This window comes from Ctenocephalides felis, unplaced genomic scaffold (assembly GCF_003426905.1).
Source record: "Ctenocephalides felis isolate EL2017-DRISC unplaced genomic scaffold, ASM342690v1 CF-g0.4_SCAFFOLD_03572, whole genome shotgun sequence".
NCBI lineage: Eukaryota > Metazoa > Arthropoda > Insecta > Siphonaptera > Pulicidae > Ctenocephalides > Ctenocephalides felis.
This window is the reverse complement of record NW_020539726.1, coordinates 43,077,324-43,103,934: the sequence shown is the minus strand read 5'-3', so window position 1 is coordinate 43,103,934 and position 26,611 is coordinate 43,077,324. Positions and strand designations below refer to the sequence as shown.

At 29.2% G+C, this 26,611-nt stretch overlaps 1 protein-coding gene across 3 annotated transcripts; it reads right to left on the bottom strand.

Annotated features, from left to right (window-relative positions):
• Nucleotides 1-144: 144 nt before the first annotated feature.
• LOC113387543 (protein phosphatase 1 regulatory subunit 3B-like) lies at nt 145-26,268 on the bottom strand. 3 transcript variants are annotated; one of them, XM_026624875.1, is made up of 7 exons: nt 26,017-26,268; nt 6,634-7,483; nt 4,228-4,507; nt 2,390-2,489; nt 1,993-2,308; nt 1,665-1,894; nt 145-267 (listed from the first exon to the last, which is right to left on the bottom strand). In XM_026624875.1, exons 2-6 carry the CDS (start codon nt 6,940-6,942, stop codon nt 1,754-1,756), a joined length of 1,146 nt encoding a protein of 381 aa, XP_026480660.1. In that variant the 5' UTR covers nt 6,943-7,483; nt 26,017-26,268; the 3' UTR covers nt 145-267; nt 1,665-1,753. The 3 variants fall into 3 exon arrangements, with proteins under 3 accessions (XP_026480660.1, XP_026480661.1, XP_026480659.1); XM_026624876.1 differs by having other exon boundaries at nt 26,127-26,268; XM_026624874.1 differs by lacking the exon at nt 26,017-26,268 and adding an exon at nt 23,537-23,668.
• Between the last annotated feature and the right edge of the window lie 343 nt (nt 26,269-26,611).

The window sequence follows — 26,611 nt, the reverse complement described above, 5'->3', positions numbered from 1 at the left end:
ATATATATATATACAAAAGTTCACATTATAATTATCACAGCTCACAAGGAAGTTCACGTTATTATTGTTATAGCACTATTTTTTATTTATATATATTTCACTTCTTATTAAGACTAGTTCATTAATTATATTTATTAATATCGACTCGTGTTAACGTAGACTTTGAATTATTCAACATTTTATAAATATATTTTTTATATCGAGTGGCACTTTGAATTCACAGTCTTCTTTCTTATTTCTTCATGTTATGTTCAATTTATAAGTTATCTGAAAAATAAAACAAAAGGTACATATATGTAGAATTTCTAATTATGATGGTGAGAGAATGTAATGATAAATACTCAGGTAGTTGATTAAATATTTCAGGAAATGTTATAAATACTTAATTTTTGATATTCAGGAAACGTAAAACGAAATAAATTCTCAGCGCTGAGATAACTAGATTAATTTATTGATAAGATTTATGTAGATGTGATAAAGGTTGGTTATTCAGGCAAAAAGTTATTGAGCACTCAGTTAACTAATTGTTCAATACTCAGATAACTGAATAAAGAGTTGGACAAATTAATAAATAATCAAGAAAGTGCATAAATAATTTCTTGGGCAGGTCGTTAAATCCTCAAGAAATTTCTTACATACAAAAATAATTCCCTAAACAAAAATTATCATTATTGTATAAACTCAGATAATTGCAAAGTTCAAAGGAAATTTGACAAATATAAAAAATGATGCTCCAAATATTCAGGCAATTATCTAAATTTTAAGACAATTCGCTAAATACATGGATAATTCCCAAATACTTCGTCTAGTTACTCATTATCAGGCAATTCGATAAATTCTAGGCGAAATCGCTGAATGGAAGATTGCCAAATACAAAAATGACGCCCTAAATACTCAGGCAATTCGCTAAATACATGAATAATTCCCAAATAATTCGGCTAGTTACTCAGGAAATTCGCTCAATATATTAATAATTCCCAAGTTCTTCGTCTAGTTACTCAAGCAATTCACTAAATATTCAGATAATTCGCTATGTACTCTAGAAATTCACAAAAATTCCAGGTGAAATCGCTGAATGGAAGTTTGCCAAATACAAAAATGATACCCTAAATACTCAGGAAATTCGGTAAATTCTAAGTCAATTCGCTAAAAACATGAATAATTTCCAAATATTTCGTCTTGTTACTCAGGCAATTCGCTAAATTCTAAGGCAATTTGCTGTGTACTCAAGAAATAATATCCTGAATATACAGGCAATTCAGAAAATCCTCTAAATAAGATGCAACTTAATAGATAATCAGATTTATCCAGAATTAATAAATACTCAGACAATTAGATAATTAATTGGGTAGCTTGATAAGTACTTATAGGCAACCAGATAAGTAATTTGGTGGAATAAATACTCAGGTAACTGAATGAACTTGAACAACTGTATAAATAATCATTCAATCGGATAAACAGCGTAAATTCTGGAAATCTGATAAATTCTCAATATTTCATACCAGGAATGGTGGCAATATTTGCCCATCCTGAAAATGTACCTAGGCTACTGAATAAGTACCAAGTCAGCTGGATTTACTCAAGCATTTGCATTAAAATCCATACTTTTTTTTGCTACAAAAAAATCTACTCCCACTTTTTACTTCCAAATTCTGTAAACTTACTTTACAATAAAAGGGCCTCCACGTCGCCTACTTCATATCCAAACGGTAATAATAAATAATTGACCGGTCTCGTTTTTCAACTATCTCGGTCACCAATATGGACAATTATTGTCGAGGTGCTGCCAACTAGCAAACTCGCTCCAAGAGCCCCCATTCATGGAAGCGTAAGTAGCCTCTCGAACTTTGTCCGAAGCCTTCGGACTATCCGCTAATTTATTCATTGTTATCACCTGGGAAAAGAAAACAATGATGGTAATAGACATAGGATAAATGGAAACAGGAGTTTAATTACAACAATCAAGAATTCCTAATTTCATTTACTACTTACATTCTGTTGTCTCCTCTGTATCACGTAATTCCTTCCACTGTTATTGTCCCAGTACTCTCCTCCTGCACACCTGAACCTCAAACAGAATTCGACTCGGTCGCAAAAAACGACTCCAGCATCTGAATTCTTCAGATTTCTATCATCACCAAGAGTCATTCTAGCCAATTGAGTAGAGATATTAGTGTTGCCTGATTTCTCAGCTGAAGGGTTGCCTGATTTTGCAACCGTCGGCAGAAGCAACTCGAACCTAAAAGTGTCGTGCAAATGGAAAGCGGACGATGGTCCTGTCTTGGCAGATGCTGATGTGGGGACATGGCTGGAAAGAATGAATTTAATATTTTATTTGGAGAAATATAAAACTGATTTTTTGGATCGGAATTGGATGTTCTGTTATTACCTGCACGTTTCGTCTTTGTATGTTTTCCATCCGTCTGTGGTGTACCGGATGATGACATCTTTGTGGTAGTCAAGATTGCGGACTTTTACGGTACCGACGGCTAAAAAATAAATAAAACTAGTTGGTATTGGTATTTAGCCTTGAGGCAAGTTACACGAACTTCCCGATATGCGTAAATAATTGACTTAATCAATAAAAATAAATTAATTTATGAGCGATTAAAAGTATTCCGAGTAGATATATTACACATAATTAAAAACGAACAAACACGTTAACTCGGAGTATTTTCTAAAACCAAATTTTCAAAATTCAACAATTTTTATAATTGAACCAGTTACCGTAGGACTATAATAGTTTAGTATGTTCATTTAATTTATGTCTAATTTTAATTCTAACAAACGTCAAAAAAACTACTCATTTTCTCAAATTTTGATAATTTTTAAAATTATACTACTTGTTGTAAGGCCGTAATATTTCAGTATGTTCTATAAGACCATGATATATATCCCAAAAAAAAGTTCCATAAAAATCGGCTTACATTTTGTTTTCAACATTAATTACAAGAAAACGGTAGGCTTTACAGTTTTACAGTTAATTACAAGAAAACGGCTCGGTAGATTTTCACCTAAAACTAATCAGTATCATTCCCAACTAATATCTTTCGAACAGTTTTTGATTTTTTAAAATCGATTCGGTAGTTTGAACTTAAATGTGGACGAAAAGTTTAACACTCTTTTTCAAATTACAAAGAAACGGCTCGGCAGATCATCTCATAAAACTGACAAACTTTAGTCCTCATTGAGTTACATCAAATGGCTTTTAAATTTCTGAAATCGGTTCAGGCGTTTTTGAGAAAACGTCGATCAAAGGTCTAATTTTGACAAATGCCAAAAAAAGATATTAATTTTTGCAAACTTAGACGAAATTTTAAAGCTAAACAAGCTGTCGTAGAACCGTAATATTTTAGTGTGATCTACAGGACTATGGTATCTACCGTCAAAAAAAATCACGAAAATCGTCGAAATTTTTTTTTTTAACAGTTCATTACAAGAAAACGGCCCGGCCGATCTTTACCAAATACTAAGCAGCACGATTCCCAACCAATATCTATCGAATGGTTTTTGAATTTTCAAAATCGATTTGGAATTGCGGGCTAAAACGTGGACGAAAATTTTTTCACATTTCTGCTATTTACAAAGAAACGGCTTCGCCGATCGTCGCACAAAACTGACAAACGATAGTCCTCATCGAGATACATCGAATGGCTTTTAAATTTTTGAAATCGGTCCAGCCGTTTTTGAGTAAACGTCGATTTACGGCAAAAAATCTGTTCACACACATACATACTTTTCCCAAATTTGGTCTCATTCGATTCAGAATGGCTTGAAACGTCGAGAAAACATAAAATTAGCAAGTCGGATTTTTTTATGAAAACAAACTTCTTCGGGAAGTTAAAAATTAAAGTAAATAATAGAGAAATAGAGGAAGTGGAAAGCATAAAATACTTAGGACTGATAAATGAAAAACTGACATGGACAGAACATATATACAAAATAAAAAGAAAGATAGGAACATTAACATGGGCATTGAAAAGGATCCACTCTTTCGACAAAAAAATAAAATACTAATTCTTAAAACGCAAATAATACCTATAATTTTATATGGAATAACAACATGGAGCCAAACAACTAAGGCAAACCTAAATGACATACAGAGAATAATGAATAAAGTCATAAACTACAAACAAAGAAGACGATAAGAATAAAGTGAAGTAAAATAAAAAATTAAGAAAAAAGTAAAATATGATTCTGGCGAATATCAAAATCCATCCCCCTTACCTGTATTTTTGTTCCCCCCAGAACAACTCCCATCATCCTTCTTCCTGACGACAATATTCTCCAGCGCAACATTGGACTCCTCCAACTTCCTCCTGAACGCCACATAATCCCTGGCAGGTTGCTCGAACCTAGGATGCCAACTATCCCTAAAAGTCTGCGTCCTGGTCTCATTCTGATAACCGCCATCGACTTCGTCGTAGAGCCTGGACGGGATCAGATGTGACAAGAAGCGGCTGCTCCAGAACGGTGGCACTTCGGAGGGCTCCGACATGATCCTCACCTGGAGGAAAAGACTCATGGTATAATAATTGATATACTAGTGGTGTATGGCATCGTGCCTTAAGGCAAATTGCTGGAACTTCCTGTACCGTAATGAAATATTTGAGAAATTTTAAACGTTTCCAAATATATCATTACAAATACTGTAACTTTCAGTATTTTTGCTATCTTGTTATATATGAGCAAATCAAATGTAAATCATAAATCAATTTATCTTCAGAACATTAACAATCGTCATTTCATTTCGAATTTAATTAAAAAAAAATAGTTGCATAATTTGCACAAAATTGAAATAGTGCTCCCGTATAGTCACAGTCTAAACGCATTTGTAAATAATTCTGTGCGACATTTTCACTTATACTGTGCTTAGCTTGGCGGCATTTTCACATTTTTCAATAGTTTTCATAAAATTGAAAAAGTGTTCAAGTGCATAAACAGTCTAAACGCACTTGGCTAAACATTTGTACCGGAGTGACGCTTAGATTGTGCTTAGCCTGGGTCATTTTTTGAATTTTTAATCCAAAATTACAAAAATATTTTATGTAAAATAAAAAAAGATGTAATAATTTTTATCCTCAAAAGCAATTGTTTTGTCAATACAAGCAGAAATTTTTTTAGATCATTCAAATCGGACGCTTATAGTTCACTCAAAAACTGCCATTTTTTGCACATTTAGCTCTGTATCTTCAAAATGTCGGGACCTGTCTTTGCCAAAAACTAATCAGCACATCTCGCTATCAATAGGGATCGAATGTTTTTTAAACCATTGAAATCGGTTGATCCGTGCGCCCGAAAACGTGAACGAAAAAATGCGGACACACAAAATACACATACACACATCCATTTTTGCTGATGTATGCCAAAATGTTGAGAAACCTTCAAAACGTCGAGAATATATCTTTACGTTTCAATACCTTCTGAACATTATGGCATACCTTAGAAAAAATTGATGTATGTGTGTGTGCGGATACAAATTTTCGTCGACGATTTCGGGAACACGCATGAAGCGATTTGAATAATTCAAAAAAACATTCGGTTCGTATTGATAAGGAGACGTGCTGATTACTTTTTGGCGAAGGCAGGTCAAGCCGTTCAGAAGATACGGGGCAAAAGTGCCAAAAACGGTAACTCAGTTTTTAAGAGAACGGAGCGTCCGATTTGAATAATTCAAAGAACATTTTACTTGTAGTAACAAGATGAAGAAATCAGATCAGAATTTTCATTAAGGCAGGTCTAGCGGTTTCGGAGATCTAGTAAAAAAAAGTAAAAAAAATGCCATCAGATATTTTATAGAGATGTTAACAATAAGTATAAATTTTGTTTACATTCCTATCTGTTCCGTACCAATGTTTATACGTTGGACGACGACGCGGCGCTTACGCGCTTCTATATTTCTTTTCTATGCAGTTAAAGCAGTACGATTGCTTTGAAAAAAAAAGTTCAAAATTTCCAAAATATCTCAAAATAAATTTTTCTTCAAAATGTCTTTTTTTTTTTCAAAAAAAAGTAAATTTTTGGCAAAAATTTATAGTTACTCAAAAATCTAATTTTTTCATAGTAAATTTTTGTCAAAAATGTTAATCTTTTAAAAAAAAAAAAATTGGTACGGGAAGTTCCAGCAATTGGCCTTAAGACGATGCCACGCGCCCCACTAGTTTTGGATTAAAAATTCAAAAGATTACCCAGATTATGCACAGTCTAAGCGCCACTCTGGTACAAATGTTTACTCAAGTGCGTTTAGACTGTTAAGCACTTTTCCAATTTTGTGAAAACTATTGAAAAATGTGAAAATGTGAAAATGCCGCCAAGCTAAGCACAGTATAAGTGGAAATGTCGCATAGAATTATTTGCAAATGCGTTTAGACTGTGACTATACGGGAGCATTGACGATTGACGATTGTTAATGTTCTGGAGATAAATTGATTTATGATTTACATTCGATTTGCTCAGATATAACAATAAGATAGCAAAAATAATGAAAGTTAGTATATTGGTAATAATATATTTGAAAACGTTTAAAACTTCTGGAATATTTCATTACGGTACGGGAAGTTCCAGCAATTTGCCTTAAGGCACGATGCCATACACCACTAGTTTCTTAATTTGGTTGGTTGTTTTATGTTTTACCTGTGTCAGGGCTAGTCCTCTGGCGTCTGCGAAGACAACAGTTTTCCTGACTCGCACCACGCGATTGGAGTCTGGGGCGAGCAGACAGGAGCGCCTTCCCAAGCCCACGAACATATTCGTTTTCTCTCCATAATTATTATTGTTTGTGCTGGTGTTATTGTTATTTGTAGTCACATTTGCGAGACTTGCATAAGACTTCCTGGTGCTTGGGGGCGTCAAGTTCTGCGTTTTTGGGGTCTGGTTGGGGTAAAGGTGACGCATTGACGGAGATTGGGAGTTTCGGTGCTGTAGGACTTCTAGGTCACCCATGGTGGAAAAAAATACGGAATATGAGATGTAACTATTGTTTGGTATTAAAATGGGTTCAGGTGACGTCTGTGTTGCTTGTAGGTTACGTAGACGCCACGTGCAACGTTATTACTACTTCTTGATATTTGTGGTTTTTGTATTTTATTTTATCCAGTATTTATTCTGTGTATTTGAAATGCCCCAGACTTATGGTGGATGATCTCGAAATTTTTAAATTAGTCCACTGATACATTTGTATGTGCAAAGTATTTTTGTATGCAAATAAAAATCTACAAAGTTAGTGAGTCCTTTCTATTTCTATTTACTTGCTGACCTTATCATCATAAATGCATAAAATAAAATTTTGTCCTCCTCATTAAATGCATTTTAGAATTCATGTTTATTACCTCGTTTATCTTAATTATCTTACAAATATTTTACGTCCACCTTATCCTTTCCAGTTTTGTTTATTTTCTTTCCAAATGTTTCATTCAGTTTTTGTAAATATTATTGAGAAGTATGTATGATCCGGTTGTTGTCTCTTGTTTCGATCATGGACGATCTGAAATAACACAATATAAGATAAGATAAGAGAGTTAAATAAATTTGCGAGGATTGAATCATCGCAAGAGTTACAAAATATGCAGCAGATAAAAATGTATAAATAATACACTTTGTAATCGGTGTTGTTTTCGTTTTAAATATTAGGGTTGGTCAAGTTATTTGGACATTGCGGAACATCATGATTGTGGTTCTACGGGTCATTTCAGAAAATTTTGCCAAAGAAACCATAGTTGACTCAAAATTTTTATAGGCACATTCAGTCGCGTCTGAACTATGTGGCCTGGGTGCCTAACAAAAAAACAAGCCCACCCATCAAAAATTTGCTTCCGACGCCACTGGACACATTAATTATTAATTTTCAAGAAAATTGGGTTTATTCGTCTAGGATTTTCATTAAACTTTGCATGGCTATAAAGATGACAGTCAAAACAAAGTCCGTAAAATATTACAGGCCTTACGAGAATGTTATAAATGATTTTATTACAAAATCGCTTTATAAAATTTTTTTTTTCTAAAATCCATAAAAGTTTTAGTTTTATTAAAAAATTTAAACAGCAACTAGTTTATTCTTAAATTTCCTATAAAAATCGACTTCTCTCTTAATAAAATCATAATTTATGCATGTCCTCTTCAAGTTGTAAGTCAATGTCATAGAACGGTTTTTTGTTGAATTGAAATTCAACCTTTCTCAAAGTTAATTAGACAGGTATGGAGATATTTCTCATATGTAAATATATATATATATATATATATATATATAATTATATACAATAAGTGAGAAATTTCAAGTTCGTTAGTGTCTTGCTAATAACTTATTGAGCTGCTAAAATATAGTACAAGGCAAACACTGTTCATTATATTATTTATTTATTTTATTATTAACACTAAGCTGCATTTTTTTTATTTAGTCATCGCTAAATCAATTGTCATCTTATACGGAACTTTGAGAAATATTATTGAAACTTTCAGAAAACATGATTCAAAAATATTAATATGAAAAAATAACATAGGCAACGTCACACTAAAAAAAACAGTCATTTTATTTTAAACTGCCATTCGTAACAAATAGACATAAAATGGCGTCATAGTAATAAAAATATGATTTTTATACAAATTATATGTGATTCCTTTACAAAAATTGTTAATGATGTTATTTTATTAATTTTTACTAATTTTAAGGCGCTGTATAAATTAAATTATAAAATTTATATTGATCCAAAATAATTTTGATTATTACTCGTACAAAAATTAATTTATAATCTTCAGATTTTTATTATTAGATGAGAAATCAATTTTAATAAAAAAAGTTGCAATTTGCTCAAAAATATGCGAACCGTGTGTAAATATATATATTTATGTTCTACACATGCTAAAATATTTTCAATAGAATTGCAATTTTCTTATCTAAAGTTCACCAATTTTTCATGTTCTTGTTTTTATCACTTAAAACAAGATAAGATTTCAATATACTGCATTCATATCAATATAATAATTATATTAAAATGATTAAATTATTGATAAAAGGAATTTTAAATGATTGCAAATGGTGATTAGTATATTATTTATTTGACGCAATTATTTCTTAAATAATATTAAATTTAGAGTAACGTTTTATTTGGAAAGAAAGCGGTCAAAATAAAAGTGTAAACCTAACCTTAATTTTATACAAAAAAAAGCGTAATTCAAGTGTTTTACTACATAAAAATACTAATTATTAATTAAAAAACAATTTCAATCTTTAAATAACTTTGACATAAAAATTGAGGCCATTGTGGTAAAACATTTGTAATTTATTTAGATCATATTATTATTAATATAACGCCATTTTATAATACTGTTTTAAAACAAAATGGCTGCGTTCTTTAGTGTTGCCACATTAACAACATGAAGTTGTATAAAATTGATTGCTCAATTAAAGTACAAAAGGAATAAAAAAAATACTTTAAATTTTGAGTTGTGTATCTTCAATATTGATAATTTTAAGAACAGAACTTCATGATATCAAATATTTTTGCCTGTCATATAAAAAATACAACGTAAATATCGTAACTGGTTAATGAGCAAACTCTAAATTATCGTTTAACGTGTCAAACACTTATTATTAAAACATACACCAACTAAATCAACTTTTATCCTCCCATTCAAATTATTTATTATCAACCCATTAATTTTTACGATTAATGTCTCAAAATTCTTCAGTCGCGACATCGAAACTGGACTCTTTGATAAACAAAATGTGAAGCAAAAAATGCAGTAAACAAATAAATATGCAACTTGACAGATGCCAATAAACAATAACAATTTTTTTGCAGATTTTGCAACATCATTATCGCATCGAGTGAATTAAACGAAGACACAATAAACCGTCGAGAGGTTATCAATTTATTAAAAATATTGTAATTAATCTTTGTGAAAAACCGTGACATCAAAACCGTAACAATTGTTATGAAGAATGCACATATGAAGTTTAAATTTTAAATAAAACGCAACATTATTATTAATTATTATTGACGCTATTTTATAAATTTGTTTCAAAACAAAATGGCTGCTCGTTTTAGGGTTGCTGCATGAACAACGTGAAGTTGTATAGGATTGATTTGAAATTTGTCAACTCAAACAAAGTAGAAGATTTATAGGAACGACATTGTTTAAATTTATGAGATGTATGTAAAGAATGCACATATAAAGTTTAAATTTTCTTCAAAATATCATATTTTAATTAAAATAACGATATTTCATAAATTCGTTTTAAATGGCAGTTCAAAACAAAATGGCTGCTTTTTTTAGTGTTACCACATTAACAATGTGAAGTTATCAATGAAGATAGATAATAAAATCTTTAATATTTGAGTTATGCATCATTAAAATTAATAATTTTAAAGACACAATACTTCATGTTATTAAGAATATCTGTAAAAGGAGAATTAGGAGAGAAATTGCAAAAAAGTATTATTAAAATGTGATGTTCTCCTGACCTGCCTTCAAACATTGCACGAATTTCTACATACATTCCACCTCAAGTTATATCATTATTATTATTTCGGGTCAATAAATCCACAACATCTTAATCATTCACAAAATTATTTAAGCGTGACAAAAAACACACTTGACAATCTTTATCGTTGAATAAAATACATAAAAAATATATTTTTTGCAAATAATTGGAGGCGCTTCATTTAACTCAATCGATAAGATAAACAATGTCATCCGATTGCAAATAATGAAGAACTTCTTTACGTTGTAAACAAAACGAAAATATGTTAAATAAAAAAAAGTGTCGTCTCGTCTTGTGTCTTAATTATCAAAATGAGACCGGGAATGCAAATATTTATGCAAATTTGAACTGTTTGAATTTGCACGTTGGTAAATTTTAATTATTTTGACGTCTGCGTTAAAATTTTGCAGACTTATGTCGAATTAACTCGTTCTATTAAATTACAGTAAGATGAGAATGCATTTTTTATTTACGTCGTATTTTTGTAAAAATAATTCATGAGTGATATAATTTATGTATTAACATATTTATATTATTATCAAGGCTACACTTATTAATTTCCCATAGGGTAGTTATAGTAATGGGCCGAAAATCGATAATGAAAATTTTTGATTTTGAGTAAACTAAGCATCCGATTTGAATGATTCAAAAAAATTTCTGATTGTTTTGATAAAATAATTGCTTCTGGAAACAAAAAATTTCATTTTTTTCCTAATTTTTTTTTCTCAATTTTTTTTTGTGTATCGACAATAATTCATATTCTAATTTTAATTCTGGCTACAGTTCTAAAGCTCACTTATATACTTTAAATAAATAATTTCTACTTTGTAATTCAGTTTATATAACTCTTATAAATATTAGATAATGTTACAGTATTTATAATAATCTATTTGAAAACATTTATTATTCCTCGAACATTTCGTTACGGTACAGGAAGTTCCAGCAATTTGCCTTAAGACACGATGCCATTCACTACTAGTTTATAACTTTTATCATATTTTCATTAGTATAACGCCATTTTATAGATTCGTTTCAAAACAAAATGGCTGCCCTTTTTAGTGGCTGTCATATTAACGACGTGAAGTTGTATAATATTGATAATATAATATATTAATAATTAATATTGATAATATAATATATTAATAATTAATATTGATTTCTTAAATATTAATAATTTTAATAACAAAACGTTATAATATTTAGAAGATATAAAAAAGAGATATTCAAATTATTTTGAAGCCAACTTATTTTTAAAAAAAAGTATAAATTAAAATAATTGGTACTTCGCACTTATAAATAAAATATGAGTGAAGTCAGACTAATATTAATTTGATATTAATGCTATTTGGAGGTTATAGTTTTCAGGAGTTGACAGTATCAAAAATGTAAATAATCGCTTGTATACACAGCATAAGTATAACTTTGACAGTTTTTTTGAATACTAACACATTGCGATCAAGAAAATCAACATCAAACAAGTAAGATTTATCAAAATAAAATGGGTGCACCGAGAATAGCTACCTATAGCTTATCAGAAAGATGTGTTACTTTGATAACAGAACATAGTTATACTATCCAATAATAGGCCTATTAATGGGCCATTTGTCTTCTTATGAATCAGTAGTAAAAACTGTCAAAAATCTATGTCAGGCGTTTCACACATAAAATCTAACCTACAAAACACAAATTCTTCAAATAACAATTTTATCATAAATGCATTTGTCTGATGTCTCTTTGATAACATATACGTGAAATTAGGTTTTATGTGTAAGATGCCTGATGGCACAGAAAATACATAGCTTTTTGGTCATAGGTATTTTTACCAATTCATACGAAGATAGATTCATAACATAGTATTATCATAATATTTCTATTTTATTTAAGAATTGGTCTCTAAATATAGTTCTTTCCCAACTTTCCTGTTTATAATAATACAGGGGTGTCCATTAATCACGCGATCGACTTTTTAAGGATTTTTGGACGCCCCCTAAAATGGAGTTCCCAGTAAATCGTTACTATCGATAATTCAAATATCGATTTATCGATCTCGATAAATTTCGTTCTCGTATTTCGCATTCAAGTATCGTCGCGTAAATCGATTTGAATAAAAATTGTGTAGTCTTGACCTATGGCAAGACATAACAATTTATGTCGTATTTTTGCAGCCAAGGACAAAGTCGCAGGCGACATGTTTATTTCGCTCGCAAATAATAAAATCGCCAGTTAATTTGGCCAAGTGTAATAATTTTCACATTTTCACGCTGATGTGTCTGACCCCAGGTCTGAACTTGCGGGCAACCTGATATCAAGCAGTAGTGATATCAATTTTTACTTGAGACAATAAATGAAAAAATATTCCCAAGGAAAAATAACTTTAGGGACGATCTGTAAATTCTGTACGGGTGGTACATGATTTGATACTTCTCCTAAGCGGTTATTCTGATTTTGATAAATCTTTCTGAAATTTGTTAAGGATTTTTTTTAAGATTCATTGAACAATGAATCTATAGTGATTATGTAGAAATGAATGGCAAAAATTACAAAAAACAGTTATTATTGTTCGACATTGAAAACATTTGAACTGTCATCTGCTAGAAATGTCAATGCACTTGAAATTTGAATTTAGCTGAAATTATGAGCCTAGATAATATTAGAATATAATATAAAAGGAATATGTAATGTCTATATTATTATTGCCGAAAAGCAGCTGATATGTGCCAGAAATTAAAATAATATAAGATTATAGTCGACTGTATATGTTTGGCAGATGAAGTTATATAATCCAGTTTAATAAATAGCGCAATATATATATATATATATATATATATATATATATATATATTTTTACTTATGCATGTCGCATTTTGGTTTACTTTACTAAATTATTTAACAAAACATAAAAATATTTCTACTTATTAAATAAATTATTTAGAATTTTCTTGTGCCAAAAATTCATTTGTTTGGTATTGAATATGATGGAATATTTAGCAAGTTGATATTGGATTGAAGAGTGCACCATTTGAACTAGATTTTACAAATTAATTCACCTAAGATTTGAACATAAACAATAATGTTTATTAAATTTTTAGTAAGAAAAATGTACTATAGAAATTATAATTGCCAAAGAGCAACTCACATATATCGTACGAGATGATGAAAATTGTAGACTAATTATCGAAGTAATTATGTTTTGTGGTAAAACCAAGTGTGATATTGTTCTTTTACTGCAGATAATATATTATTTTATTCTGAATTTCTCATACTGCATTTATGCTAAGGCCATAAATAAATCACAAGGGCAGGGCATCAAATAGGATATTAAAAACTATAGGATAGGATACTAAAAAACTTAGAAATTTTGAATTGTAGACGTGGATAAAGGACAACGTTTGTATATATAACCGTGTGTTGTATATTTAGAATTTTAAAAGAATTTATATAGGAAGTGTTTGCCAATAAGCAAAATACTCATCCCACGCTTTCGGTCTAAGTCTAGACTATGGGACGTAAAACCGGTATGTAAACCTGTACGAACCATTTCTCCTGCACCTACCTATATCTACCTACCTACCACGACGACAATACATACATATCAATGTATATCTTAGGCATATTTTCAGGCCATTCACACTTTGTCAAGTAGGTTCTAAGATTGTTTCTCGTCGTTCGATGCAAATGCACATATGTGTAAAAAGTCAACACTTTAGAGATTTAAACATTTCACATTTTGAAATAACAATTCAAATTGTTTAAATATTTATTTTTGAATGACCCGTTAGACAAAAAAATATGTTTTCTAAAATAACTTTTATCTGTGAAATTTATTCGCATAGGGTGCTATATCTCGGAATCTCTAGAATGATCGAACATTATTGAATTGAACCATTCGTAGAATCAAACAGAATTAAAATTTAATATCGAACTTCATCCCTTCAAAAGAGTCGAGTATGGTTCGAGTCTGAAATTATCCTGGAGGTGGTGTTGCCCGATTATGTAAAACGTAGTACAGACTCATTATTAGTATTGCCTGATGGTACAACAAAATATGAAAGTACACACTAGGGTTTATACAAAAACCGACCGATTTCATAAAACCGGTTTTCGAATTTTAATGTTACCAGAAAACCGGTTTTGCCGGTTTTCGAATTTTATATAGAAAGTAAATTTTTGCTCGAATATTCTGTAACAACAAAAATTTATCCGCAAATTTAGTGCGATTTGAAGCAGTATTTGGCTGAATTTATTTATTGTTCAATTTTATGGATAGTAAACAAAATTATTTTAATTTTAATTAGTAGAACAAAAATAAAAGTTTATCTGGATCAAATAACTTTGAAAATAATTATTCGTTATTCATGCATCATTTTTACATATAAGAATGAAAATATGTTTATGATAGTGAAAGGAAAGTTTTCGAATAAATAAAATTAATACATTTTTAAATAAAAAACATTTATTGAATTAGAGAAAAAGTATTAGATACATGTTGATGCTTACTTGTTTATATTATCTTTAATGAATTAATTTTAAAAACTCTAATTATTTTTTAAAATATGATTTCAAACAACTGAGAACGTCTTTTGATTTATTACTTAAACGTGTCCTTTTTTTGCTCACAAAATTTCCCGAAACAAAAAATACTCTCTTACTTGCGACCGAACTAGGCTTAGTTGTTTTTAAACATGATATAATAATTATAAGTTTTTTGTTCTTTTATTTTAGGCTTCAAGGGCTAAAAACTCTTTTTTTAAGTTTGAGTAGAGAAAGTTACTTCAAGAAGAAGTCATACTTATTTAAATTAATATATACACTGGTATAAAAATCTAAATTAAGATATACATTAGACAAAATTAAACACAAAATCTTTCTAGGAACCATAGTAGACTGATAAGATTCCAAATGCTATTGAACCGATATGATTCCAAGAATCAAAACGCTTGCATCTATCCTTTATAATTGGCTATACTTGCCATTTTCCATTTGTACAGTGAAAACCGATTTTTTCTACTAAAAAACCGGTTTTCGAATTCCATGATTTTCGTTAAAAAGCCGGTTTTTGAAAACGGACAAACCCTAGTACACACGTAATAATAATAATAATGAATCCATATCTATTTTCAATCAGATACACAATCTTTAATGTGTAAGTAAACATCACATAATTGCTTCATTTAATCAGAAATGTCTCATTCCATCTATAATTAACGTGTTCAGATAATCTCCGTGTAGTAACCAAGGGGGATATACTCATTTGTAATACTATTAATATCAATTTATACAAGAAAAAAAAATGTGCCGGCGTATCTTTGTAAATAAATTTCATCAGAAGGAAATAGTGAAGAGAGCACGGAGTCGGTTCGTGTGCCGGCGGCGCCATATCACGACTCTAATAAATGATCGAACGGGAACACGATCGTATAATAATTATTCGTATAATAAATATTTATATATTTATATAAATATAGAGAAAATGTTGATTGCATTTATCATATAAAATCAATCAATTGTTGTTAAATCGATAATGATGGTTAACACAATTTGAATTTGATATGAAATTAATACAATTTTTTAACTTCCCGTAGGGTAATTATAGTAATGGTCCGGAAATCGAAAACGAAAATGTTTGCATTTCTCCACGTTTTGAAGGTTTCTCAACATTTTGGCATACCTCAGAAAAAATGGATGTGTGTGTGTATGTATGTATGGATAAAATTTTTCGACGACGATTTCGGGCGCACAGATCAACCGTTTTGAATAGTTCTAAAAATATTCGATTCCTATGGATAGGAAGATGTGCTGATTAGTTTTAGGCAAAGGCAGGTCCACCCGTTACGGAGATACGGAGCAAAGAGTGCAGAAAATAGAAATCGAGTTTTTGAGAGAACGGAGTATAGGATTTGAATGATCCAAAAATCATTCAACTCGTAATGAGCATCAGTAGAAGTGGTTAGTTTTTGACAAAGGCAAGTCCAGCCGTTTTGGAGATACCGAGCTAATTGTATCCGATTTGAATCTATTTTTATAATAATCTATATGAAAACATTTAATATTTCTCGAACATTTCGTTACGGTACGGAATGTTCCAGCAATTTGCCTTAAGGCACAATGCCATATACCACTAGTTTTTGAAGCAATCACGCTGCGAGGCTGTTTTAGAGACGAAAATCTATAAAATAACTGATAATTTGATGTGCATATGACTGATGGTCATTTTTGATCACTACATGAATTTTTGTTTTTTTTAGATCTCCAAAACCTTCCTTCCTAAAAATTTATCCAGTTCTTCATTTTAACAATACAAATAAAATGTTTTTGGAATCTGAATTGGTTTTGCACTTTCTGCAAAGTATGTCCGAAACGGCACGACCTGCCTTTGCCAAAAACTAATCAGCCCGTCTCCCCATCAATACGAAACGAATGCTTGTTGAATTATTCAAATCGGTTGAACCGTGTTCCCATAATGGTCGACGAAAGTTTATATCCACACATACACATACACATCCATTTGTTCTAAATAAAAAAATTTAATTATAATAGATTATTTCAACCGATACGGTCCTGTCTAACTAGAAAAATCCATTTAAAAATGATTGACACATTTTATATCTGTCTTCCTGCTGCGTTCGTTTAGAAATAGAAATCTAGTTTTTTTTATACGTCCAAAAAAAAGGGCTCCGAGGGCATTCCGAGGACAATCCGAAGGTACTTTTTAGTCCAGTCATTTAAGCTTAAATTAGGTAAGAATCTCGGAATTCGAGATACCCAGCAGTAAGTCTGTGAATACTTGTATATTGACACCCTTAAAAAAGTTGTCTCAAAACCTACAACATGGTAGGGTGTACGCAACATATGTAGGTTTTGAGACAACTTTTAGGGTGCAAAATACAAATATTTACAGACTTACAGCTGAGTATCTCGAATTCCGAGGTGAACTTACTATAATGACTGGACTATTTATCTCTTTAGGTTGAGGTAGATAATTAATGATAAATTTGCACAAAAACATTGAATTTTTTATATGTATTATATATGTATAACAAATACCATTTGATGGGACAATACGAGTACAAAAATTCCATGCTTCAGTAATAGCAAATTATTATTAAGTTATTTATTTATTTATTTCTTTTGTTCTATATATAACTTTGGTGAGAGGCATCATGCAACAAAAGTGTGATAAGAGAAGTTACAATGTCACAATTAAATTCTCTTATCAATTTTTTTCCACGAACTATTAAACGGACCTCTCGGTCGGACTATCTATCTTTTGATGATGGTGGGTTAAAGAACTCATCTCCGAGATTATTGCACATCATCACTATGAATATATACATAACTTATATATATATATATATTATATATATATATATACACGTATACATATAATTTGCTTCAATTTCTGTGTGATTTTTCAAGGGCCAGAAACATGGGTTCTAAGGAAGGTAAAGGTTCTTAATTAAAGCCCTTTTAATCAATCTCCAATAACATGGTGTAGATGATATTATTCACCCATATCGGTTGAAATAAATTCCCTTCAGGCAGTACAGTTCTTTCCTCTTCCAAACATCATCATTTGTTGTATTTTTTTTACATCAATTATACACATAACAACTTTTCCAAGTAATCTACAACATTTTTGGACATTTTATAACATTTATTGATCGTTTGCAACATTTTCGAACAATTTACATGATTTGTAAACTGTTTGCAGCATTTTCAGTCAATTTGCGTCATTTTCAGACATTCATAACATTTTTAAATTTGCAAAACTTTCAGGAATTTTTATGCAATTTTTAACATTTTCAGATTATTTGCTGCGTTTCTAGTTAAAGGACCGATTCCGCCGCATAACAGAAAAATGTTATGGCAAGGCCATTTTATGAAGAACTTTCCATACTAAGATTGACAAAAGCCATGAGGTTGCTGTGCAGTCAGGCTTATTTCTTAGGTTGTCATGTAGAAAATCTAACCTAGAAACCGCACAAATGTAAAAAAATAAATGTTAGATAACAGGGTCTTTTTGACCTAGCTTCATAACATACGAGTGACGCTGCAGTTTATGTGTAAAACACCTGAATGCACAGCAAATACAGGACATTTTAACAGTATTCTGTATGATTCAGTAGCATAATGAATGGAAGTTAGAGTGTTACATGGCCTTGCCATAACATTTTTCTGTTATGCGGCAGAATCGGTCCCTAAGTTGCAGTATTTAAGACAATTTACGATATTTACTTAAATTTTAGATATTTACTGCATTTTAAAGCAAAATACAACATTTATGATTAATTAATAATATTTATTGACGATTATACAACCTTTTCAATCAATTTACAAAAATATCGGACATCTACGTTATCTTCATAATTTTTCTCATTTTTTTTTTAACATTCTAACAATAAGTAGTTTTTGTTAGATTTTCGTAGAGTTCATCTCTCTGAGATCCATTTGTGTGAAATATTTATTAAGAATGTCTGAGGTCGCGAAAAAGGTAAATTTAACCTAATTAGTTTTTAAAAAGTAATAACTTTATTACTACTTTCAATCCTACGAGGTCTAGTGATTAGACCTACGGGCTTTCAATTGACAACCTGATGTCAAGCAGCAGTAGTTTTGAAAATATAAATAGATGGCAATATGTTTCCAAGTGAAAATTTCCTTTAGGGATATTACTGCGTCTCTATTAACTAAACTCATCTCTAATTACTTGTTTATTGTCTATAGTTACACTCTTTATATGTCAACGCCATCTTCATGGCGCCAACGAATGCACTATTTTCAAAGTATTCAAAAAAAATTAAAAAAATTTGCCTTAAGTCTGGTTGAAAATTCTGATTCTTTTAAAATTCTTTGCAAACTTTGGTTGAAAAAGTTTTCTCCAGCCCTAAGTCTATAATTTTCGGTTTGTCAGTTCGAACAAACCTAATAAAAGGTTTTTCAATAAGCTATTTTTTGAATTTCTGGTTTTCCAAATAACACCACTCATTTTATTGATCAATTATGGTAACTTAAAACAATAACATATTAAAAACCAGAAATTCTCAATTTAATTAAAAATTTTTATTGTAGAAAATCTCTTATACATCCTTTATGGTGACCAAGACCGAATAATTTAGGCAATTTGTTATATTTACCTAACAATTAAGTATAATTTAGGTTCATAAGCCATTATAAATTAATAATTACTAAATATTTCTATTTTTTTATAGTTTTGTAACATCTGACTTGAATTTCTGGTTAAGTCCCTGTGTGGCGTACGTGACTAAAACATTTATGAAATATAGAAAGAGATTTCATATTCGTATTTGCCCATTAGAAAAATCTTTATTATTAAACGCCTCGATTCAATTAAATAACCTGTTTTATGAATAAAATAAATCATGGATTATATTTGTATTGATATAACAGTAAAATCTTCCAGAGGCTTTCACCGAACTCGATGTTGAATGCAATAAATGCATAAGTATATATATATATATATATATATATATATATATATATATATATAATTTAGGTTATTCAAATTCTACTCTAATTTTTTACTGATAACATTTGGAAATTGTACAAAAGATAAGAATCGTGTTAAATTTCAATTTTATCATTTATATTTTGATAAAATAATATCGCAGATATAATTATTAAATTATATGAAATGTTCACAAATTTAGTGAATAAGAATGTCTTTATTAGAATAGCATACGTTTTGAGTTTTGGTTTGACCCATCTTCAGTGCATACAAATAATTCAAACAGAACAAAAAAATGACAAGCACTAATTCAGTTATAAGACAAAAAAATATTATTAGAATAAAATAAATAAAACTAGTGGTGTATGGCATCGTGCCTCAAGGCAAATTGCTGGATCTTCCCGTACCGTAACAAAATGTTCGAGGAATATTAAATGTTCCCAAATAGATTATTATAAATACTCTGTAATATTGTATAATATTTCTGAGAATTATATAAACTGAATTGCAAAGTTGAAATTATTTATTTAAGTATATAAGTGAGCTTTAGAACTCAGCCAGAATTAAAATTAAAATCTGAATTATTTCCGATATTCAAAAGAATTGTTTTTGAAGGAAAAAGAAAATTGAATTTTTTTTCCAAATGCAAGTGTTTTGTCAACACAAGCAGAAAGCTTTGAAAGTTTTAAATCATTCAAATCGGATGCTCAGTTCTCTCAAAAACTGCCATTTTTTGTACATTGAGCTCCGTATCTCTGAAACGACTGGATCTGCCTTTACCAAAAACTAATCAGCACATCTCCCTATCATTACGAATTGAATGTTTTTTGGATCATTCAAATCGGATGCTTCGTTCTCTCAAAAAATCCTAATCAATTCAAGACAATGTTTTCGCCACATATAAGAAAAAAAAGTGATCTTAGAAAATTTGCTGAATCTGTTTTTATTATTTTAAATACTCTTTGTGTAAATAAACGTAGGCAATGCTACACTTTTAGTATATGATACTTCTCATAAGATTATCAGTGGTTTCAAAATAAATTTTACCAATTTAGGTTGATTTATTTTCAATATTTAGATTTTTGCTAATTTCTTTTAATTATTTTTTCGTATGATTTTTATTTTTTAATATTTTTTGTTTTTTTTTTAATTTTTAATGCATTTGTTCCTAAGTCAAATCCAAAACATTTTTGAAATTTTCAAAATTAATCAACTTAAAAAACAGTAATGAAACTCTCGGTGTCTTCTCCACACATATTGACGTTCCAATTAACAATTATAATAATAGCAATATATAATTATAATTATAATAACAATTACAATTATAAACTTATATACTTTATTTTCTATTATTATCCATCTCTGATATCTCTCGAATGACATAAAATATTCCATGTACATCTCTTTTGTCATGTTATAAATAAACAAATAAATAAAACAATTAAAATTATTTTTAATTGCACAATCAACTATTGGCAGGGCCGCATCCGAAATAATGAAATGAATTAAAACTTATCCAACATCCAATATAATTGAAATAAGATTATTTTTTTGCCTATATAAAAATAATTACAAGTCTATTTTTAATGTCATAATTACAAAAAAGTATATATGTACATAATTTCAAAAGCAGTCCTATAATATTATTGATTAATTTATTTTTATTATGAATTTTTAAATAAGTAATGGCTAATTCGTTTATTAATTACATCACATAAATTTAATATAATTACATTATATAAATTTTTAAATGCAGACCCACCCAGTTAAATTATTAATCTTTTAACGTATTGTTTATTATCATATTTACACTGTTTAATGTGAGTTATTAATTTACTAACTTTAATGAAAATCGAATTTGGTCCTCAAAGTATACAAAAACTATTAATATTAATATTATTTAGATAAATACTCAGAAATTGTAAAGTATAAAATTTATTTGTTAAAATCTCGATTATACTGAATAAATAATTTTTGTATTTATTAATGAGATTAATGTGAAATTAATTTACTAATTTTACTTAAAAAAACGAATTTGATTCTGAAAGGATGCAAGAACTTATATTTTTTAAATAAATATTTAAAAAATACAATGAAAATATTTTTAAATAAATATAAAATGTTTTTTTTAAAGTCACGATTATACTGAATAATTAATCTTTTATTAATATGAGCTATTAATTTACTGATCATAATTTTAAAAAATTTGAATTTAGTTCTGTACAGTATGAAAAAACTTATATTTTTAATATAAATATTTAGTAATTGCAATCAAAATATTTAAAAAAAATATATAATTTTTTTTATATCCTAGTATACTGAAATATATGTTTTTTATTAATGTGAGTAATTATTTTAATTAGTAAATAACGGAATTTGGTTCTGCAAAGCATACAAGATTTAGCAATTTTTAAATAAATACTTAAAAAATGCAATGAATATTAAGACATTTAAAGAAATGACATGATTATTTAAGGTAATTTCCAAATACGGTCCTGTAAAATTATTACCATTCTATTAATTTATAACATAACAAAAGTAGAATTCATTCATTTATGAATAACTATTCAACGAAATTTATCAATTAAAATTCTTGCCAATGAAAATATTTGAAATATTCAAAATGACAATTAAACCAGATTGAACTATTTTCAACAATTTTTTTTGTACACTAGATTTAAATTAGTTAAATTAATAATTCACAAAATCTATTTTAGGTATTATTTTTAGATAGTTAAAATAATATAATAGACCAAAATACGATTTCAAAGGTATTTTAAAAAAAAGTAGTCAAAAAATTTGTGCACAAAAAATAATTTGGAAAAATCATTCGGGCAATTATAGTACGTATTTTATTTATTTATTTAAATATATATATATATATATATATATCGTTTTTTGCAATTTTTTGCATTTATTTCTACAATATTACTATATTTTTATAATCACATACATCCTAAAAAAATCCTTTGACAAACTTCAGAAAGATTTACCAAAATCCGAACAATCGTTTAGGAGGAGTATATTTACATGCATCATTACAGAAAAATTTTATATATAAGATATATTTTATATATAATATACATATATATATATATATATATATATATATATATATATATATATATATATATATATTATATATAAAATTCTTCGATAACGATGTATGTGAATATACTCCTCCTGAACGATTATTCGGATTTTGATAAATCTTTCTGAAGTTTGTTAAGCGAATTTTTAAAGTTTTTTTGATTTATAGAAATATAGTTAGGTTGTAAAAATAAATGGAAAAAATTGCAAAACACGACATGTCATTGTTTGACATTGAAAATATTTGAGGCATTCTTTGGCATTGAATACAAATGAAAACTGTTATCTGCCAAAAATTTCAATTCACTTATGAGCCTAGACAATATTAGAATGTGTATAATAGATTCATGATTATGAATAAGAAAAATGAAATGTCTACATTATTATTGCCAAAAATCACCTGAGATGTGCCAGAAATTAAAATAATATAAGATACAGTAATGCAATAATGAGTATTACATTTTTTTTAAAAAATAACCTCTAATTCAACAGTTACTAACCTTTCATGCAAACTTGAATCTTTGAACATTCCTTCAAATCAAATCTATCATATCTTGAATGCAGCAAATTAATTGGAAAACAATTATCTTGAACCATTAATTGAGAAACAAAGTTCAATAATTAAAACAAAGTCAATTGTACACTTAATTATTAAAAATTGCACTTTGTTAATAGACAGCACACATTGTAAATAAAAAGTACTTGAATCAAAATAACAACCGGTTTATATATATGTTGTATTTTAATTATTGATAAATAATCACAGGTTTTATTATTATTATTATATAACACTTATTTTTTGACGTTTTTCACAAGTTAGTCCCAAATTTAAAATTGTCATAACCCGGTTCCATCTTGAAAACGTTAAACGTCAAAAATTTACAACAAATTTAATAAAAATGTAAAAAATAGTATTTAAATTATTTTGGAGTTAAAGAACACAATTTGCACACATAATTGAATTGTTTTAACTTAATTATTGTTTAATAAAGTTGTTATTAATAAATTTGTTCTTTTTTCAATTTAGCAATTTTGTAACTTGCACGAACTTCATGTCAGTTTTTTAAACTGTCAAATACTTCAAGTCGGTTTATAAACTTTTATTTAAACAAAAACCAATACTTAAAACTGTTTTTAGCACTTTTTTGGTTATAGTTTTAGTTTAAAACTTATTTATGTGTATTTTTTGTAAATTTACATAAGTTTTGTGTAAATATCAAAACACAAAGTTTTTCTTCAACATGGACGCCAAAAACTTCGTAACTGTCAACACAAAAATAAAATATGAAATATAAATAAAATAGCGGAAAATTTATGGATGGATATACAAATTATTATTTATGTTTCAAGATTAAAACATGTTTATGTGTGATTTGGTAAATTTATACTAATTCAGTGTGAATTTACTACAAATGTAAACCTTGACAGTTTTTTTTCTTTAACTATCAACACAAGAATGAAACTAGTAGTGTATGGCATCGTCTTAAGGCAAATTTATGGTCTTAAGGCAAATTGCTAGAACTTCCCGTACCGAAAATTTAAATTTTTAAACGATATTGCTTTTCTAAAAATTTAATCAGTTTTTTATTTTGTCAATACAAGTAAAATGTTTTTTGAATTATTCAAATCAGACGCTCCGTTCTCTCAAAAACTGAGTTACGTTTTTGGCAATTTTTGCCGCGCATCTCTGAAACGTCTAGACCTGTCTTTGCAAAAAACTAATCAGCACGTTTCCTTATTAATACGAATTGAATGTTTTTTGAATTATTCAAATCGGTTGATGCACACACACATCAATTTTTTCTAAGGTATGCCAAAGTGTTCAGAAACCTTTAAAACGTAAGGGTATTCTAAAAAAATCAATTATTTTGTCAACACAAGGTGAAAGTTTTTTTGAATCATTCAAATCGGACGCTCCGTTCTCTTAAAAACTGAGTTACTATTTTGGCACTTTTTGCCTCGTATCTTCAAAACGGCTCTACCTGCCTTTGCCAAAATCTAATTAGCACGTCTCCTTATAAAAATCGAATGTTTTTTGAATTATTCAAATCGGTTGATCCGTGTTCTCAAAATCGTGGACGAAAAATTGTATCCGCACACAAACACACACACACATGCACGCACATATCAATTTTTTCTAAGGTATGCTAAAATGGTCAGAAACCTCTGAAACGTAAGGATATATAAAGAAAGCAATAGTTTTGTCAATACAAAACGAAAGTTTTTTGAATTATTCAAATCGGATGCTTAGTCCTCTCAAAAACTGCCATTTTTGCACATTTAGCTCTGTACCTTCGAAGTGGCTGGACCTGCCTTTGCCAAAATCTAATCACCACTTCTCCTAATCATTACAAATTGAATGTTTTTTGAATCATTCAAATCGAACGCTTCGTTCTCTCAAAAACTCGTTTTATAATTTTACAATTTCTTCACGAAATGAAATGTTTTTTAAATCATTGAAATCGGTTGATCCGTGTTCTCGAAATCGTGGACGAAAAATTGTATCCGCACTCACACACACACAAATACACACACACACAAATGCACACACATACACACACATACACACACACATCGATTTTTTCTAAGGTATGCCAAAATGTTCAGAAACCTTTGAAACGTAGAGATGTATAAAAATTTCATTTTCGATTTTTTTGTGATTACTATAACTCATTACAAATCAAATTAATTGTGGAAAGTGATTTAAACCTTTCCATTCGAACGTCGCCGCCCTGGTTTCAAAATACAAATTATTTTTGCAGTTGTAACAAATAAAGTAATTAAAAAAAAATTGCAATTCGCGAGTGGAAAGGGTTAATATTGAAGTTGGAACACGTTTATGTGCATTTTGGTAAATTTATATAAACTTAGTGTAAATTTAATGCAATTCAACAACTTTATTGTTCTTCAACATGAACACCAATCCATTACATTACATTACACTGTCAGGTAAAAGAATAAAGGTAAAATAAATATTTACTTTTTAAATTGCGTTTGTGCAAAGTCTTTCACATTATAATCACGTACATTAAAACACTACTTTTAGGCACATTTAATTTTCATTCAACACTTTTATTTCATCTTTACCACGTTTTATTACAATTCCCCAAAAACCAAACACAGCCTTCCTCTCCAAAGTCAGAAGTCCGACTGATTCTTCGATCCCTCGAATTACCCAAAACGCCGGCTATAGTCGTCTTATCCGGCAGACGTATCCGTCCCTTTCGCTCTCGCGGCTAGACATGAGGGCGAGAGCGGGACGCCGATATCGAAATTTTGGGACAGAAAGTAGCAGAGCAACAGTGTCGAATGTGAAATTGTTCTGAAGCTTATTGTATGTCCTCGTCGTAGTCGTAGTCGTCGCCGGTTGTTAAAAATTGTCATTTTGAAAACGGAACGATAAATTAAATGATGGTACTTTAAATGTGTTGGGAGTGGGCAGTTGTGGTCGAGGTTAGGTCCGGGGTACAATATTGTAATATATTATAATTGATATGAGGGTGTTGTAAGAATTTTGAAGCAGGTTTCTTGTTATTTTGATTTGACTAATGCGTATTTTGGATTATTTTGTTCTA